The following is a 20592-nucleotide window of genomic DNA, read 5'->3' as shown; positions in this document are numbered from 1 at the left end:
GGGGTGGCAGCGGGTGGGGGTGACCAGTTCCTCCTGGAAGTTGTAGATATTGTTATGGCTCTGTTATCCCTGCCAGGGGGGCGGGTCCTGCAAGACATAGTTTGCCTTGCACTTGAGGATAAATGCTTAACCTGCAAGTGCAGACCTTCACAGCATGGCATAGGAGCCATTCTGTGCCCTGTGCCCTGCCACGTGCCACATCCTCTATTGGGGTGCTCTCATGCTCAGGCATTCCCCACATGAGAGACACGCTCTGACCTGCTCCAACATGTCCCGTGTGCTCAGATACGCCTGGTGGCCATCGGACTCTCCTTACACGAAGGGCCATGTTTGCCATGAAGACATACCCCAACATGTTCAAACATGCCACAACACACTCTGAAATGCAGGGCAAGCTCCAACATATGCACACATGCCTTTGAATGCTCTGGGGGACCAGCAGGTCTCCAGCCTCTGCCTGAGTCTACGCGCCTGAGGCCACCTTGCCCTTCCGGATGGATTGATAGGGCAGCAAGGAGAAGGCTGTTATAAATTAAACATTGAGACACCATCTGAGCACCAGACTGCCATCCACTCCTTGGCTGGTTTTCTCCCAGGAGGCTGCGGGACCTCAGGGTTGGGGAGAGGGCAGGGGAAGTGACTCGCTTAGTTAATTAGTCCTAATTGAGATATCTTTGTAAATATCCCTTTATGGAAGGACACGATCCCGTCATTTCCTGGGAATTTGCCATCTCTATTTGCCTCCAACCCCTGAGTATCGCAGAAATGACAACAACAAAAAAAGAGCAGTCCGAAGGGCTGCTGGAGACTTAGCCGTGCTTCTGATAATGAAGGCAACACCGAGGGGCAGGCGAGGAGGCTCAGAGATACACAGAGATCCAGGCGGAGTGGCAGGCAGAGAGACAGGGAGATACAGGCAGGGAGAGATGGGGAAACTGAAATACAGGGCAGGAGGTGTCACAACAAGAAACACAGAGTCTGAGTGACACAGGCAGCGTCAGAGATGCAGGCTCTGAAATACAGGCAGAGGGAGAGCGAGCCAGAGACACTTCACACCAGGGAGGACCAGAAGTGGGGACAGATGGACCACGCGTGGGCCGACAGACCTCCCTCTGCCTTTTCCTGCCTCACCCAGTCTCCCCATCTCCTGGGCAAACTACCCGCTGCAGCAGCAGCAACAATCAAGCCTGATTCCTCTTTGGCCCTTGCAACCCTCCCCTTCTCTCACCCTCCCCCACTCACTCCTGCAATCATCTCCCTTGTTCAAAATGAGCTTCTGCAGCTGCAGCCCAGACAGCTGTTCCATCTTGGAGCCAGCGCTGGGACCTGGTGGCTGGGTCCTAGAGGGATGCCCTCCTGGGCAGCAGAGGGGAGTGGGAATGGGGGGTGGAGGGCACAGGGTCACCTAGAGCTTGGGCACCCACCCACCCTTTACCCCGGGCTGAAATCAAAGCTTGGCCCCCATTCCCAGCATCTCCAGGGGTACAAACGTCTCCTCCCTTGTCCCCCCCCAGGGCCTTCAAGGGCTGATGCTCGTCTGGCTCATCCTGTCCCACTCACTGAATCCTGCCCAACACCCAACATACGTTCTGGCCCTGTCCTGTCTCAGGAGCCCTCTTAGGTCTGAGAATTTGAGTCTCTCCCCCACTCCCTGTCAGGGTCCTAGACTGTGATACGGTAACTATGGTGATATGGAAACAGAATCCTAGAGAGAGAGAAACAGAATCCTGACAGACAGACATAGACTGAGAGACAGAGATGGAAGAGATATAGTGACAGAGACACAAAGAGGCAGAGATGGCAGAACCAGAGACAAAAGAGACACATAGAGATAGAGACACACAGAAAGGATGAAACAGACTTAGAGACAGAGATAGAGACAAGACAGAGATGGAGAGAAAACAGAGAGCAGGATAGAGACAAAGACGCAGACATGAGACACAGGCAGACAGAGATAACAATCAATATTCACTCAACAAACATTTATTGAAAGTCTATCATATGTTGTAGATATATAGTGAAGACAGAGAGGAATAAAGACAGCTAATGAGACAGAGATATGTGAGAGAGAGAGACACACACACACAGAGACAGACTCAAAATAACAAAGTTTAAAAATAGAGAAGCATCAAGGCTGAGACAGAGGGAGACAAGGACTGAGAACCAGCTTGGTCCCTCAGATCTCCCAGTGGCAACTTCTTCACTCCCACACACAAACACACCCAACCCCACACCAAACTCTCAAAGCGCCTGAGCCTCCCCCAGAAGCCTGCGTTTTCCTCGCCCAGCTTTGCGGTTGCTCCTCTCTGGAGCTTCACAAAGAGGCACCAGCCGCCCAAGGGCAGGAGGTGAGAAGGATGCTGGGGGCATGAAGACACCAAGAGACAGAAACCAGAGCTTCCCTCTGGAAGAGGAGGAAGCCAGTTTTAACTATACGCAAGCAGCCCCAAAGCCCAGACCACCCTTCCTTGGTAGCTGTCTATGGTTGGTGCCAACTGTATGGGCAAAGGCAGCATCTCAAGCCATTTCTATATGTTGCATCAAGCTAGGAGTCTAGAGTGGTAGTCAGGTATCTGCCTATCTCGTCAGATCCTCAAACACACCACCTGCCATCCCATCCCAACACCTTCACACACCCTGTTCTCTTGGCCTCTCTCCCTCCATGTTACCAGCTCTGTCTTTGTCCAACTCTTACTCATCCTTCATGTCTCAGGGCAAACATCACCTCCTCAGGGAAGCCTTCCTTGATCAACTCTTCCCAACTTCCTGCCCTCACAGTCCCCACCAATCTTTAATTATATAGCCATTTGCACAATTCCAAGTTCACTGTGTCTCCCTATGAAGCTTCGTGAGGGAAGAGATCAAGTCTCTCTTGTTCACTGCTGTATCCCCAGCCCCCAACACAGGACTTGGCACACAGAAGAGCTCAGTGACTGCTAGTCAGGGATGACTCTGCTCTCTGGTGGCAAGATCACTCCATACCCTTATGTGAGAAAGTGGCAATGTGCACATTTGTTGGACATCCATTCAAACAGAGAAGGGTTGAGAAACAAAGACACGAGAAAAAAAGCTATGAGAAACAGACACTTCTGAGCCATGGGAGAAGACTAAGTGGTCGCAGAAATACTCATCAAGGCTCAGAAGTTTCACCGGGAGGACAAAGGGGCAGTGGTCTCATGGGGCAGAACTGAGACCATTCAGGAAATAGCTATGGCCCCGAATGAGAAAATCCCAGTAATAAACAAGAGGGACAAAGTTTTCACTCAGATGGCAGTTCCATTCTGTGGGTGGTAAACAAACAATTACCAAGATGATTTCAGATCATTATGAGTACTGAGAAGATAATAGAACAGGTTCAAATAATAAAGTGGGGACACTGTAGCTGGGGTGGTCAGGAGAGCTCTCTCTGAGGAGGTGACATTTGAGCTGGAACAGGACAGGTGAGAAGGAGCTGGCTAGAGGAAGGACTAGAGGAAGGGTGTTCCCAGAGGATGGGAACAAGTGAAAAGTTCCAGAGGCAGGAACAAGAAAAGCAGCAAGAGATGGAAGAGTGATCCAAGATCTGAGACTCAGGCAGGGGTCTTGTGATAATAATAATAGCGAACCTTATAGGCACCTTCCACATGCCAGGCACATGGCTGAACACAATGCTATATGGTACAATCTACTATTATCCCCATTTTATGGATGAAGAAACTGAGGCTTACCAAGTTGGGCCAGGGTAAGGAGTTTAGATTTGGTGCAAGTGAGACAGGAAAATGTTAAAATGAGATAAATTTCATACTCACAATCTAGAAGGATTTTCTAACAATCAGGTCTTTTGAAAAATGCAACTGACAGCCTCATATTCCTTTCCTGCTCCAAACCCCTCCAAGTCTCCCATCCTTTGACACTCAGAATGAAGTACAGACACCTCAGTCCAAATCCCTTTGTGACATGGACCCCTCTGGCCACTCAGGCCACCTCCACACTCTTCCCAACCTGGCACATTGTCTTCAGCAACTCCGAACAGCTTGCCGTGTCCCTGTCCTCAACAGGATGTTCCTCACTTCTGAGCCTTTGTCCATGCTATTCTTTCTGTCTGGAATGCCCTCGCTCTGTTTTTACCTGGCCAGTTCCTTCTCCACTTTAAGACTCAGTTGGACATCACCACCTCCAAGAAACCTCCATTGCAACCTGGCTGATTTCAGTGCCCCTCTTCTGTGCCCCAACAGCACTCCAGAAATATCTCTGTCTCTACACATACCATGTCGTGTCACAAGTACTGTTGATGAGACAGCGATCTGATTGAAGTCGGGGCATTAGTCATCTCTATATTCTATAGTCTAGGACCCTTCCCAGTACAAAGTAGGTGCTCAATAAATATTTCCTGACATATTGAGGTGTTTGAGCAAAAGCCATTAGTCCACAGTTAGGAGCAGGTGAATAGGCAGGTGTGGGTCAAATCCACAATATGCCTACTTTTCTCTCTACCTCCTGGGTCCCTACCCTGGTCCAGCCCCCATCATCACTCACCTGGACCAGTGCTGTGGCCGCCTCCCCAGTCTCCCAGCTCCCACCCTCACCTCCTACAGTCTGTCCTCCCCACAGGGGCCAGAGAAAAACTGTGAACACCTGAGTTAGGTCCCATCCCTCCTTTGCTCAGCACCCCACCTGGCATCCCATTTATTCACTTAACAAGTATTTATTGAACACCAACTATGTGCTAGACCCAGTGCCAGGCACTGGGACTCTGTCAACAAAAATGGATTGTGAAAAAAATCTCTGCCCTCATGGAGCTGACATTACAGTGGGGGAGAATCAGACAACAAAATAAATGTCAACTACACCGTGAATGTTAGAAGGTTAAAAGTGCATGTTGAAAAGGAAAGCGTGAAAGGAGGAGAGGGAATGCATGAGAAGTTGCAAGTTAAATCTAAAATCCCTGCAAGTCCCTCTCCCCCGCACAAGGTCAGGGGTGGCTCCCACCACCTTCCTGCCCTCACCTCTTCTCACTTTCCCCCCCTCACTCACTCTGCTTCAGCCACACTGGTTTCCTCACTGACTCTCCAAAATTTCAGGCATATTCCCACCTCAGGGCCTTTGCACTTGCGGTTCCCTCTGCTTACTTCCTTCAGATCTCTGCTCAAATGTCGCCTACTCAATCTAAAATAGTACCCCCCCCCAGCACTCTCCACTCCCCTTATATTGCTCTATGCTTCTTCATAGCACATGTATCACCATGTATTATAAATTTATCTGTATACTTATTTATTTCTCCCCTACCCTGCCCTAGAATGTCAGTTCCACAAGGAGAAGGATTTCTGTCTGTTTTGTTCACTATCATATCCCTGGCACTTAGAATAGCGCCTGGCACATAGTAGGTGCTCAATAAATATTTGTTGAATAAATGAATGAGTGAATGAATGAATGGAGATACCCTCCAAGAAAACTCTTATTGTAGAATAAGAGGAAGAGGGATCAGTAGTGTATTTAGGGTTGTTCATAAATATTTGGCCACTCCTCTCTGTCCAGGTCATAGTAGGACCACACTTCTCACCCTCTTTGAGGTTAAGCATGCCATGTGACTTGTGTTGGCCAATGAAATGTGAGCAGAAGTAACGTGTCACTTCTAGGGAAGAGCTTTAGGAGCCAGTGGGGGCTATGCTGTACCTTCCTTTCCCTGCGTCAACGATCATGTCACCATAGAGCCTCCATCATTCCAGGTCCATGACGACCATGGACAGAGCTCTCCAGCCAACATGGATACATAGTTCAAGCACAAAATAAACCTGTGCAGTATTAAACCACCGAGATGTGAGGCCACTTGTTATGGCAGTGTTACCTTGCCTCTCTTGGCTGATACTGAGTATTGGGGTCCTTCCCCCCCGCACAGAAAACTGTCAAGAAAACACATAGATTCTGAACTTTGGTTCTTACTGGGAAGTCCTCAAAGAGCCTCTTGCTGATAGCTGCTCAGACCCTCCCTGTTCCTCCCATGAGGAAAAGGGTCCTCCCCAAACAGAATATCTCCCCTCCATCTCCCCTTCCTTCCCTCCATCCCTCAAGGAGGAGGGGATGGACAAGGGCATAACATATAGGATGCAGGTAACTCACTTCAGGCCCCGTAATGACGGCAGCTGCTGGCAACGGGGCTGACAGCTCTTAGTCTGGTTCTGAATTTATGACCCCCAGGTGAGAAGCCATTCCGCTGAAGGCTCCCATCCCACAGGGATGGTTTATGGCTGGGAGATGGCCAAAGGTAGTAGCAGTGGCAGCTTCTCCCTCCCCCCCCCCCCACTTTCAGAGATGATCTGTAACACCATCTCTCAGAATCTCTTAGAATGCTAAACTGTTTCTCTGGATCAGATCGGGGAGGGGAAACCAGAGACAAGAATGGCCTGAGGGTCTGGGCTCACCCCTACCTCACAGAGGTCGTTTTTTAAGTCAAGACCAGCATCCAACTGGCTGCCTCATGACTGGGAATTCTCACTACCTGGGTTCCGGAACCCCTCAGCTTACCCACGTTTGTGCTCTATAGCTTCGTACAATTCCTCCTTACTGAGCATCTACTCTGTGCCTCCTCACTTCCATCTGTTCTCCCCAATCCTTAGGAAGGTGGATTATTGATTTAGACACTTGGCAAATATTTATTCCATGCCTATTATATGCTTGGCTACAATGTCAAACAGAGCAAACTCTCCTTACTGAACACCTACTATGCACCCAGCCATCTTTCCATTTGAAGATGGAATCCTTATGAAGATGTGATTGTTGATTCAGCCACTTGACAAATATTTATTGTAGGCCTACTCTGCATCAGGGCTTAGGGTTCAATAGTCAGTAAAACACAGATGTTCTCATGGATCCTATGGCTTAATGGGGACTCTGAACTCCCCTTGACTAATGAGGATATTGGAGTTTAGAGAGATTAAATAATTTCCCCAAGGTCATACCACTAGTAGATTGCAGGACCGGAATTCAACCCCAGATTCATCTGACTCAGAGTCCTGTCACTAACTGAGCATTTACTATGTCAGGCACTGAGCTGGGATTTTCAAGCATATACACACTTGACATAGAGGAGGTACTCAATTATTTTGTTGAATAAACAAAATGGGTGGATGGATAGAGAGATGGATGGATGGAAGGATGGATGTATGGAAGAATCGATGGAGAGACAGATGACGGATAATGGGTGGATGGAAAGATAGATCGGTGGAGAGCTGGATGGAGAGATGGATGGAAGGATGAAGAGATAGATGGGTGGGTGGATGGTTGGATGGATGGATGGGTAAATGGATGGATAGGTGAGTGGACGGATGGATGGGTGGATGAAAGGATGAGTGGAAAGATGGATGGATGGAGAGATAGATGGAAGGATGGATGGATGAAGGGCTGGATGGTGGACCTCTTACCCACAACAGTTCTGTGAGGTAGGAATTGTCATTCCCATTTCATAGATGGGAAACCGCAGCTCAGAACGGTGATGTCACTGGGCCAGAGTGCAAGTTGTGGAGCAAGTTAAGGGAAAGTCTGGATTTCAGCCTACGTCTATCAGACTCCCAAGGCACTTTCCTGAGCACCCTCATGTCACAGTCCCCTCCGAGGTCCTACCCTGAGTTCCTTGGCATCTCACTCCATAGAGCTCTTCTGGCAAGGCTTACTGAGACTGAGGGATGGGGTGGGGGTCAGGAATGGGAGAACTATTAGCTTTCAGCAGGTGATTTCATGGAAGCATTGAATCAAGGTCCTGTTAGCTACAGATGGGCTAGAGTGAAGACCAGGTCAGTTTGGGTACACACACACACTCACACTTACAGAAAAATCATGAGACACACAGGAATCCACCCACATGCATACAAACTAGGCACACACACCATTCATAGACCATAGATACACACTTGAACATATATGCACACACTTCTAATGACATACATGTCCACATTTATATGCACAAAACATGTACTTGTACATATTTGCAAAGACACATATACACACACAAAATCATAACTCAGAGACATGCTCTTATACACTATGTACACGTTCCCCAGACATACATGCTCTCATTTACCCATATGCTGTACGTAATACATGAACACATTTACACTGACTCAAACTTTTTAGATGGTAGGGGAGGGGAATCTGGCTTCTGATTTCAATGAGACACCATCTCTCCCCCCCCTCAGAAGGCAATAGCAAGAAGTCTGTCTCAGACTCATGTATATAAACTTATGTGCACACATGCAATTACATACATGCAAACCCATAGTTAGGGACATACAACTGCAGACACATCCACACCCAGACACAGCGAGTACTCAGGGACACACCCACACTCGTTCTGGGATGCACGCTCAAATACAGGCAGACACACTTGTGCCCTCATGCTAGCAAAGCACCTAAACTTTCTCACACCCTCCACTCACACACACATCCATACACACACCATGCATAGATAGATACACCAGGACATATTCAAATATTGCTTGATGTGACAGACACACAGATAAACACTGTTTCACACATTGGCTTCAATTCTGAGGATTTAAACTGCAAGCCCTCACCTGGGCCAAGCCCGGTGACAATTCCCTCCAGGAGCTGGACAAAGCCTGAGCACAGGGCACCCCCCTCTCCACTTGCCCAAAACCCTTGGGAGCAAAGACCTCTTATCTTTCAGTGTGGTGGCAGTTGGAGGCTAAACTGGGGGGCTGATGAAGTTGGCAGAACATCAAGCAAGAGAGGGAGCCCCCATGAATCCCAGTTCCAGGTATTGGGAGGAGCACCGAAACCAGATTGAAGAGGGTAAGGAATGGGAGGGAAGGGGCATATCTGGAGGAGGCTGAGGGAAGTTTGCAGTGGAGGATGTCTCCTCCCCTCTCCCCAGGACCACCATTATTAACCCCGAGGGAGTGCCCCCCAACACACACATCCTGCCCCCCCTCACCCTCCAGCCAAACTCTGTGGCTTGGGAAGCTGGAGGAGGAAGGTGATAGAAGAGGATAGGATGGGACGGGGGAGGGGGCAATCCTGCAGTTTCTGGGGGCAGCATGAGACCCAGCCCCTGCTCCCACCCCGGTATGAGACCGGGCCTCCGACGGAGGGTCAGTTATGGGAATAAATATTCAGCACGTGGTGAGGCAGGTAATGAGGAGGGAGATGCAGGGGGTGGGGTGTTGTGCAGGGGAGAGAAAAGGAGAGACACAAAAAAAGATACAAAGTCGGAGACAGCGCGACAGAGACAGACAGACAGAGAGGAAAATAGAGAAGCAAACCAGAGGAAAAAGAATAGAGTGAGACAGAGACAGAAAGAGAGAGACATAGAGACAGAGATGGGGAGAGACAGAGACAGAGAAGAGAGGGAGAGACAGACAGACAGACAAGGGGCTACTCAGAGACACCGAGACACAAACAGGGAGAGGTGCTGAAGGTGGAGACCCTCGGAGACCCCGAGACTTCCCTATTCGGAGGCAGGGTTCCAACCAGCCGCCCGAATCTACCCTCCAGCTCCGCCCCACTCAGCCCGGACCAGGCTGAATTCCGCAGCCCTTCCGCCTGCGCCCCGGAGCCAGAACGAGCCTAGTACATTGCTGGCGCTCGGACACTGCACACTAATAATAAGAAATAATAATAATAACAATAATAAAAGGCGCGGAGGTGGCTGCGGGTCCTAGGGCTCCTCCGCCTCCGCGTCCAGCCCCCAGCCCCGGGAGGGCGCTCCCCGGCCGAGCGCGCCGGGAAGCTGGGGGGCGGGGGCCCCCGGGGGCTGCTGCGGCGGCGGCGCGGGCACCACGCCCCCCGGGAGCGCCCCCTGCGCGGCGGCCACTCACGATTTTCTCGGAGGCGCCCGCGCGGGACACGGTGCCGTTGAGCCCCACGAGCGAGGGCAGCGTCTGCGACATCCAGTTGGTGACCATGGCCATGGTGCTCAGCACGGCCCCGATCTTGAGCAGCGGCACCGACATCGCGCCCCCGCCTCATGCCCCGCGGCCGCCCGCCGCGCGTCCCTTCTCCGGCCCGCCGCCTGGTGCTCGGTCCCTTGCCACCCAGCCGCCCAGGGGGCGCGAGCGCGAGCTGGGGGGCCGGGGCCGGCCGGGGGGCTCGGGGACGCGGGCTGCGGCTCGGCGCGCCCGGCGGGCTCCGCTTATAAAGCGCCGCCTCGGCCCCCCCCCCACCCCCTCCCGCGCCTCCCACGGCCTCCGCGCCGGGCACTTCCAGCCGCTGTGACGTCACGGCTCCGGCCCGGAGCCCGGAGGGGGGCGGGCGGCGCCCCGGCTGTCCCCACCCCTCTCCCCCGGCCTTGCAACCCCCTCGGTCCGGGATCGCCCCACCCCGCAAGGGGCCCCCTCCGGCGGCATTCCCCAGCTGCCCCCCCCCACGCCGCGGCATTCCCAGCCCCGCCCCCCGAAGCGAAGTATTCCCGGGCCACCCTCCGCTCACAGCCCCTTTCAGAGCCCCGGGCGCTCGCCCTGCGTTTAAATGGGCAGCCGCCCCACCCCGTGCACCCAAAGCTGGCAGGGGGTCGGAGTCGCAAGACCCCACCCACCTACTGTTAGGACACCGACCCCGGCTCCCTAAAACCCGGGAGAGCAGGTATAGGGCGGGGGTCCTCCGGTGCGCTCCCTTGAATCGGGTGGTCAAGGGTTTCCTTTTCCTTGGGGAAGGGGCTTCCCTGGTACCAGGACCACTTTGGGGACCACTTGGTTGTTTCCGAACGAGGGAAGCCCAGAGTGGCGGGTCCGAAACCAACAGGCGATTACTGGGATGCGGAGTGGAGTCACTTCTGCATCTGCAGCAGGAGGACCCCCATGACTCCAAGGGGCGGCATTATAACCCCGGACCGCCGAGACGGGAGCTAGCCTTTTGCCGGCAAGTCCCAGCTGGGTCTCCACTCACAACTTGGACTTGGGGTGGGGGCGGGGAACTGATACTTCGGACCTTCCTCCAGACCCCAGGGACCAGCTCCGGGGCCCGCCCCTTCGAAGGAAGGGGGAGTACCGTGCCCCCAGCTTTGCACCCACGCACCAGCCGGCGGCGGGGCGGCGAGGCCGCCAGGAGGAGAGCCCGGCTGGTTTTAATTTCCTCTGTTTTCCCTGCACTCACGCCCCCTCGTGGCGTCCCCGCATCACCTCGCGCTGCCGCCGCGGCCGCTGCAGTCGCCCTCAGTTCGCGGCCGCGGCCGCCGCCGTATGGAGGCGGCGATGACTCAGGCCTTTCCCTGGGCCGTGGCAGCTCACCGAGGGCTCGCCTCGGGGAGAAGCGCTGAACATGGGGGTAGGGATGGTGGGGGTCTTGAACTATCCTTTTTTTCCCCTTTTTTTTAAGCTTAACAGCAGGGAGAGGCAGGTTCTGCCCCTATGTGACCTCCAGCAATGACCTCTCTCTGCCTCAGTTTCCTCATCTGCAAAGTGGGTGGTTGTAAGGACCCATGGACCTAATACGTGTAAATGGCTCCTGTGTCCTGAGAATCAAGTGAAAGCTTTATTGAACATCTACTATGTCCCAAGCACCGTAAACAACAGATTAAAAAAATGCCTGCCTGGGACTTCCTTGGTGGCACAGTGGTTGGGAATCTGCCTGCCAATGCAGGGGACACGGGTTGGAGCCCTGGTCCGCGAGGATCCCACATGCCGTGGAGCAACTAAGCCCCAGCGTGGCAGCTACTGAGCCCGTGCTCTGGAGCCAGCGAGCCACAACTGCTGAGCCCCTGCACCAGAACTACTGAAGCCCACGCGCCTAGAGCCCGTGCTCCACAACGAGAGGCCACCGCAATGAGAAGTCGGTGCTCCACAACGAAGAGTAGCCCCTGCTCGCCGCAACTAGAGAAAGCCTGTGCGCAACAAAGGCCCAGTGCAGCCAAAAATTAATTAATTAATTAATTAATTTTTAAAAAAAATGCCTGCCTATGTGGAGATGAACATTCTATGGGATAAGACAGACAACAAACGGGGGTGGGGTGGGGAGTAAAATACCTAGGGTATCAGGAGGAAGGGGCATATGGACTAAGTAGGGGAGTAAAACTTTAATCGAGGTGGTTGGGGAATGTGACATTTGATCAGAGACCTGAAGAAGGTGAGGGAGGGAGCCATTTGGATATCTGAAGGAAGAGCTCCAGGCACCAAGAACAGCAAGTGCAAAGGCCCTGGGGCAGGAGAATAAGTGTTCAAGGAACAGGAACGAGGCCAGTGTGGTTGCAGCAGAGTGAGCTGGGGCAGACTGGGGAGAGGTGATGCTTGTAAAGCATCTGGAACATGGTGTTTCATAAACAGTAGCTGACATTGTAATTATTTGCAACTGACAATGAGCTTTTAAAAATGAGATGTCTCCTTGCCTACTTGTACTACAGCTTGCATTTATGAGTGCTGAACACTTTGCAAATACACTTGCTGAGTACTGGATGCAACCTCCCATGAACAGTACAGCAACTTCCCTATTTACAAGGGAGGGAACTAGGCTCAGAGAGGAGAGGGAACCAGCTCAAGGTGACCCAGCACATAAATGGGAGCCCAGGATTTGGACCTAGGTGGGTCTGATTTCAGACCCCAAAACCACTGGGCTCCAAGCCCTCCCTGTTTAGATAATCTGGAACCCAATGATACTCTCTCACTCTCTCACCATTGGTGATGTAGGAAACTCCCCTGCCTCCTCCCAGCCAAACTCCTCCAAGGAGTGGTCTACACTCACATCTGCACTTGCTGTCTCTGCTTCCTTACCTCCCATCTCTTGTATGCTTCCAAAACTCCTCTCACTAACGGCACCAGTGACCTTACGATTTGCTGGTCCCACAGCCTCACACAAGCCCTCATTTAGTCCCTCTCACAGGTAAGTCTTCATGAATCATTCCCTCCTTTTTGAAAGTCATTTGTCCCTTGACTTCAAGGCTGCACTATCACTGTCTCCTGCCTTCTCCCCAAATGTCTCCCACGGCTTTGTTCTAGGTCCCTAGCCCCTGTCATTCTGTATACTGTGCCTGGACCATCCATCACACTCACATGCAGGGTTTTGGTTCCATTTGGCACACTCCCACCTCAGGACCTTTGCACTTGCTGTCTGCTCTACCCAGAGCACTATTACCACAGATACACATGTGGTTTGTTCCTTTACTTCATTTATATTTCTGAGCTATCATTGTGCAAGTCAGAGCAATGCCCTAACCTTCTCCAGAAAACTACATTTCCCAGGTTCCCTGGCACACTGGCTTCCTGTTAGTCTCACCCAATGAGAGGCACTGGAGGGAGACGGGAGGGTCGGGAGGAAGGGAGAGGCCAGGGTATTTCTTCTCTCTCTTTCTGCTTAGGGTGAGGGTGTGTATTCTGACAGTGGCTATACCTACTCCATGATCCCATGATCCCAGCTCCCACACAAGAACCTTTTCTTCATCACACCACCCTTTTGTCATGTCCCGCCAGTAGCTTTTTGTGCTGTGGTTTATTCCGGATCATCCCATCAGTTTGGCTTCTCAACTCTTCCGTCTCACACTTAACCAATTCTCTATATTAAATTTCCTCTCTTTGAAACACCTAGACTGGTTTGTTTCCCTGATTGGACTCTGAGTGATCTGGCTATTGTATCCTGAAAGACATCCCCTGGCCACCTCATCTACAATAGCAACCCCTCTGCCCCTGTCCCCTACTCTGCTCTATTTTTTTGAACATTTATCACCATGTGACATTATATTGTACTTTTATTTGTTTATGGTTTGTCTCCTCCACTAGACTTTCAGTTCCACAAGGGCTCCTACATGTCTGTGTTTTTTACAGCCTCATCCCTAGGGCTTAGCACAGTGACTGGCCATAATAGGTGCTCAAGAAATTGTTTTTTGACTGACTAAATGAATCTACAGCTGAGGCTCCCAAAAGCATTTCTGCAGCCCAGATCTCCATCTAGAGCTCAAACTCCTATGCCCACCTGCTTCTTGGACATCTCCACTTGTGTGTTTCACAGGACTAATAGCACATGACACCCACCAGAACAACCTCAATCAAAAAGACAGGCAGTACCAAGTATCGGTGATGAAGTGGAGAAACCTAAACCGCTTTCTAGTGGGAACATAAAATGCTGCAACTACTTTAAGAAACAATTTAGCGGTTTCTTAAAATGTTAAACAGAAATTTACCATAAGACCCAACAATTCCATCCACCCAAGAGAAATGAAAGCATATGTCCATGGAAAGACTTGCATGTGAATATTCATAATAGCATTGTTCCTAATGAATGAAACAATTCAAATGCTCATCAACTGGTGAATGGATAAACAAACTGTGGTACATGCATACAATGGAATGTCGTTCAACAATAAAAAGGAACGAACTACTGATACATGCTACAGAATGGATGAACCTCAAAAATATTTTGCTAAGTGAAAGAAGTCAGACACAAAAGGCCACATTTTGTATGATTCGTTTACACAAAATGTCCAGAGAAAGCAAATATATAGAGACAGAAATTAGATCAGTGATTGCCTGGAACTGGGAATGGGGTGGGGATGGCATGAGGGATCTTTTGCGGGTGATGGAAATGTTCTAAAACTGGATTGGGGTGATGTTTGTACAACTCTGCAAATTTACTAGAAGTCATTGAGTAGCACATTTAAACGGGTGGATTTAATGGTATATAAATTATATCTCAATAAAACTGTTTAAAAGGGAGAATATCCCTAAACTTTCCCTGCAAGTTCCCTCCCCCCAGGAGCCCTGCACTGACATGAGAATGAGTCCTTCCTTAAATTTTGCACCCTAGATTTCTTGCTTGCCTCACCCTGGTCCTGGCCCAAATGTACCCACAGTTAGAAACTACAGATAGTGCCCCTCTCACCTTCCTTCTCTTTCCCTACTCCTCCATTCAAATTATCACCAATGCCAGCTGAAATTGATGTAGAAACATCTCCAGAAAGAATCCCTTTCTCACTGTCACCATCATTACTCTAAACATCATGTTGGGGAGTGCTACAGATTGAATGCCTGTATCCCCCCCCAAATTCATATGTTGAAAGCTAATCCCCAGTGTGATAGTATTTGGAGATGAAGTCTCTGGGAGGTGATTAGTTCAAGAGGGTGGAGCCCTCATGTATGGGATTAGTGCCCTTATACAGAGACCCCAGAGAGCTCCCTCTCCCTTCCATCATATGAGAACACAGTGAGAAGACACCAAGAAACTGGTCCTCACCAGACACCAAACCTGACAGCACTTTCACTTTGATCCTGGACTTCCCTAACTCCAGAACTGTGAGAAATAGATTTCTGTTGTTTATAAGCCACCTAGTCTATGGTATTCTATTAGAGCAACCTGAACACACTAAGGCCAGGTGCCATGAAAAGAAATCTTTTTTCCCTGACCTGAAAATTATCAGGAGGAAAAAAGTTCATAACTCTCAGAAACAATAACAATAATTGCTAAGGTTTATTGAGTACTTATCATGAGCTTGGCACCATTTGCAACAATGTACATGTAATAACTCATTTAACCCTCAGAATACCACTATGAAGTAGATAGGGTTAAATTCCAATTTTTTTTAAATGAGGAAACAGTGGCACAGAGATGCTAAGAAACGTTTCCCAGCCCCCAGAAATCTATCCCAGACAGTCAGGCTCCAGAGTCTGGAGCCTGTTCCTGGGTCATTTGGCCCTATTCAAAGGGGAAAGAATAAATGTTGATCCCTACCTCAAGCCACATACAAAAGTCAATTCCATGTAAATTTTATATCTAAATGTGAGAGATAATAAATCTTTTAGAAGTAAATATAGAAGAATATCTTCATTACTCTGGGGTAGGCAAAGATTTCTAAAACAGGACACTAACAAGCACTAATCTTGAAGGAAAAACAGTTATTATTTAAACTACATTCAAATTAAGAAATTCTATCTATCAAAGACATCACTAAGAGAATGAAAAGACAAGCTACATAGTAGGATAAGATATTTGCAATCCTATGTCCAACAAATAACTGATATCCTAATTTTTAATTTATGTAAAAGAGAGAGAAACACAGATATAAAATTTGGATGTACAAAAACACATATTCTTACAAATTAATAAGAAAAAGGCAGACAACCTAATAGAGAAATAGGCAAAAGACTTGAGCAGGCATTTCACAAAAGGGGATACTCAAGTGGTCAATAAGCATGTGAAAAGGTATTTAAATATTATTAGTCATCAGGAAATGTAAATTAAATACAAAATGTGATACCACTAAACACCCATCAGAATGTCTAAAGTGAAACAGAAAGACAACACCAAGTGTTGGTGATGATGTAGAGCAACTCGAATGCCCAGACACTACTAGTGGGAGAGTAAATTGGTAAACTCTGATGAGTCTTTGGAACTTTCGAAGACTGTTCAGCGGTTATCTCCTAAAGTTCAATATATTCCTCCCCTATGACTCAGCAATTCTACTCCTAGGTATATACACTTGAGTCTCACTATTTGTGGGTTCCATATTGTCAAACTCGCCTACTCACTACAATTTATTTATAACCCCCAAATCAGTCCTCATGGGGCTTTTGTGATGATTCATGGACATTCACAGGGTAGCGAAAAATTGAGTCACTGACACACAGTTTCCCAATGGAGATCCACCACAGCCATGCTCTGGCCTTGTTTTAGCTCTCATAACTGTAATCAAGTGTCTTTTTCACAGTCTACTTAGTGCCAAAATTTTCACATTCTCGTGCTTTTTATTGGTGATCTCGCTATTTTAAGTGGCCCCATGCACAGCGCTAAGTTCTGTCTAGTGTTGTAGGCGCAAGAAGGTTGTAACGTGACTTCCAGAGAAAATACAACTTGTCGATAAGCTTCACTCAAGCATGAGTTACAGTGTCTTTGGCAGTGAGTTTGATGCCAATGAATCAACAATGTATATTAAATAAGGTGTTTGTAAACAGAAACATTCATAAAAGGAGGTTGCATATTGTTTGGTCAACAAAAATGTCGTGACCAGAAGCTTGCAAGAATCTAACCCCACAATGATTCAGTATTCACTAATTCAGTATTCACTAATTCTTTATAGAACATAATTACTGCGAATAGAGAATCTACTGTACATATATACCAAACAGAAATGTGAACAAGCATTCACTAAAGACGCGTCAGAGTGTTTATTTCAGCACTGTTTGTCTCAGCCACAAACTTCACCAACCCAAATGCCAAGAAACAGTAGCATGGATATACCACATGCGATATATTCACACAATGGAACACCACAAAGCAACAAAAACAAGGAATCAATCACAAAACAATAATATGGAGGAATCTTACAAACATTATGTGGAGCAAAAGAAGCTGGGCACCAAAAACTACATGCTTCATGACTTCATTAAGTTAAAAAGCAGGTCAAACCAGTGCATAGTGAAAGACATCAGCTTAGCTGTTACTCTTGAGGGGGCAGGTGGCAACTAGAAAGAGCATGAGGGGGTTTCTGGATTCTTGCAAAGTTCTGTTTCTTGACCTAGTACTGGTAACATTATGTCACTTCGAGACAATTTATCAAGCTGCACCTTTATGATTTGCATACTTCTTTGTAGATATGTTTTATGTCAAGAAGGAAGTTTACTGAAAAATATGAATTAAGGTATCAAGTATAAAACATAAGGGTCATTTCTGTTTGATGTGCAGCAGGTAAAAATGCTAGAAGTTCCAGTAGAAAAGCTAGAAAACATAAACCAAGCAAAACTCACTGTCCTTTGTAAGAAGCCAAGTGGTCTCTGTCAACCAACTCTGCCATCTTGGTCTCCATGGTATTTCATTCACACAGAGGAAAGGCATGAATTTACGTCTGCACATACACAGCTTTGCATCCCTTGGAACACAAATGGTGTTAATCTTCTAGCCTATGCCTGCTTTTAGTTTTTTCCTTGGTTACAGCAAATGTTTGGAAATGGTGTTGAATTCTCCCTGGAATTCTCTCTCTTGCCATCTCTGCTTTCCTGCCTGCTTCAGAATTCCAAGAGGAGATTCCAAAGGAGACAGTAGTCCTGGCTGAGGACCTTGGACACCAGACAATGAGAGGTACATTCCCCCTGTCCTCCCCCAAATATTAGTCCTACTATGCCTCTGGCTGTCACCAATTTGCCTCAGGTCTTGTTAGCTCCTGAAATAATTCTGTCTTCACACCTTTACTGTCCCTACTCTAGTTTCAGCCAAAGGATCTGTCCCTCGCACAAATCCAACCATGTCCCATTCCTGGCTTTAAAACCTTCTATTTAAACAACAAAAAAGCAAACATCCCAGTTTTGAAAAGGAACAGAGGACTTGACTAGATATTTCTCCAAAGAAGATACACAAATGGCCAATGAACACATGAAGAGATGCTCAGCATCACTAACTCTTAATAAAATGCAAATCAAAGCCACGATGAAGAACCACCTTACACCCCTTAGGATGAGCTAGAATCAAAAAGTCAAATACTAACATGTGTTGGTGAGGATGTGGAGAAAATGGAACCCTTGTGCACTGTTGGTGGGAGTGGAAAACGGTCCAGCCACTATGGAAAATGGTATGCATGTTCCTCAGAAAGTTAAACACATTATTATCATACAATCCAGAAGACCCACCTCTGGGTATACACCCAAGAGTTAGAAGCAAGGTCTTGAAGAGATATTAGCACACTCATGCTTATAGCAGCATTATTCACAATAGCCAAAGGTGGAAGCAGCCTAAATGTCTATTGAAGGATAAATGGATAAACAAAATGTGTTCCAACCATACAATGGAACATTATTCAGCCTTAAAAAGGAAGGAAATTCTGACACCTGCTACAACATGGATGAACCTTGAGGACATTATGCTCAGTGAAATAAGCCAGAAAGACAAACACTGCATGATTCCACCCATGTGAGGTCCCTAGAGGAGTCAAATTCATAGAGACAGAAAGGAGAATGAAGATTGCCAGGGGCTGGGGGTAGAGGATGGGGAGTTGTTGTTTAGTGGGTAGAATTTCAGTTTTGCAAGATGAAAAGAGTTCTGGAGATGGATGGTGGTGATGCTTGCACCACAATGCAAATGTACTTAATGCGACTGAATTGTACACTTAAAAATGGTTAAGATGGTAAATTTTATATTCTGTGTATTTTGCCACAATTTAAAAAATGCTTTCATTTAAACACACACACACACACACACACACACACACACCCTTACTTGGCCGTGAGAACGATTCCACAGTGGGCTGTGTCGCACCCCCCAACTTCCCCAGTACCTCGTTCGGTGTCATTCACATACAAATTACTAGAGAAATTAGGACTAGAAAGAATCTGGCTCATCATGTGCTCCCCGTGTATTTTTCTTGGGAATAACCAGGATCCTCTCAGCACCTAAAAGGTAAGAAGCTATCTGCCATTTCACTCAATGGCTTCAACCGACTTTGCCTCTTGGTTTCTTTCTTCTCACGCTGCGACTCCCTGTCTTCTCATCTGTTAAGCAGGGCTTAGATGCTAACAGGCACTGAGACCCTCCTGGGTTTCCCAGAAGCAACACAAGTCAGTTTCTGCACACAGACTTCATGGAACCTATTCTGACTCCTCTCTGTTCCTCTGGTTTCTCCTTGATTTGTGGCTCAGCTCTGGATGGATGAGGCTGTGAGACAGACCAGGCTTCCGCTCTGGGAGTGAAGATATGTCAATGTTCTTGCACAAGAGTTCCTGAAAAATGGGAACAAAATCTCCTGCCCTTGTCACAACTCCCTTCTCCCCAGCACAGCCAGGCTCAACTTTAGAGAAGTTAAATCTTCCATCCCAGTCCTTGAGAGCTCAAGCAGTCACCCAGCCTTGGTGTCCAGCATAAGGCTCAAAACACAGAAGGCTCACAATGGATGCTTTCTAAATGAATACATGAATGCATGAATACATGAAAATAGCAAGTTACTGCCTCCCAGGCACTGACACTGAATTCTGGAGACACAGAGTCATTGCCAACACCAATTGCTGGGATTATCAGAAATCCACACACACCCACATGGTCAACCTGTATGGACACAGAGTCCCTGTGCCCACACACCCACAAACATGATTATGGCACACACATGTCCCTGTGTCCAGTTTGGCCAATGCCAAGTACACTGTCCCTAAACATACACACACACACACCCATGGACACTACAGACACACTCCTATAGGGCCAGAGTTACAGTGAGGTGAGTCATGCAAGAGCAGAGGTGGATCCTGCCTTTATTTAAATTTTGATATTTTGTTCATCATGGATTTTTTGCATTAATTTTGATTTTCTTAAAATATTGCATTAAAATAGTATTTATCTTGGTCTCTGAGGCTTTTGGCACTCCCTTCCATCTTGCACCCAAGGCGAGTGCCTCGTTTGCTTCACACCCTGGTCAGGACCCTGGCTGACACACATACCCAGGGGCATCTGCCCACATGTCTTCCCCAGAGTCACAGGGACACACACAGTCTCTGCACAAACCTCATTCTACCACTAGGTGTCGCCCCAGCTCCTTGATCTTAGGCTCAGCATCAACACCGCCATTCCTTAGGAAGAAAATGTCCAGTTCACTTATCATCTGGGAGTCCTCAAGATTTCCTTTTACTTCCATCCACCCGGGACATTTGCATTTTCTAAAGGCGCCCTGGGGGAAACAGCATCCTAACCCCAAATAGTGGTGCCCTG

At 48.3% G+C, this 20592-nt stretch overlaps 1 protein-coding gene across 3 annotated transcripts in view; it reads right to left on the bottom strand.

Annotated features, from left to right (window-relative positions):
* The window catches only part of OLFM2 (olfactomedin 2), a 62159-nt gene that overhangs the window by 37278 nt on the left and 4289 nt on the right, over positions 1-20592 (bottom strand). The window contains exon 1 of one of the 3 annotated variants that reach the window (XM_059919838.1): positions 9810-10025. The exons of 1 other annotated variant lie outside the window; for it this stretch is intronic. In XM_059919838.1, coding sequence (XP_059775821.1) covers positions 9810-9944 — 135 coding nt within the window. In that variant the 5' untranslated portion in view covers positions 9945-10025. Of the gene's footprint in view, positions 1-9809; positions 10026-20592 lie in introns of those variants that run through there. One more of the 3 variants, XM_059919840.1, reaches the window with a different exon arrangement.

The sequence above is a fragment of the Balaenoptera ricei genome, chromosome 3 (genome assembly GCF_028023285.1).
Source record: "Balaenoptera ricei isolate mBalRic1 chromosome 3, mBalRic1.hap2, whole genome shotgun sequence".
NCBI classification, from domain to species: domain Eukaryota; kingdom Metazoa; phylum Chordata; class Mammalia; order Artiodactyla; family Balaenopteridae; genus Balaenoptera; species Balaenoptera ricei.
Note: the sequence above shows the minus strand (reverse complement) of the source record. Positions and strands in the feature narration are given on the sequence as shown.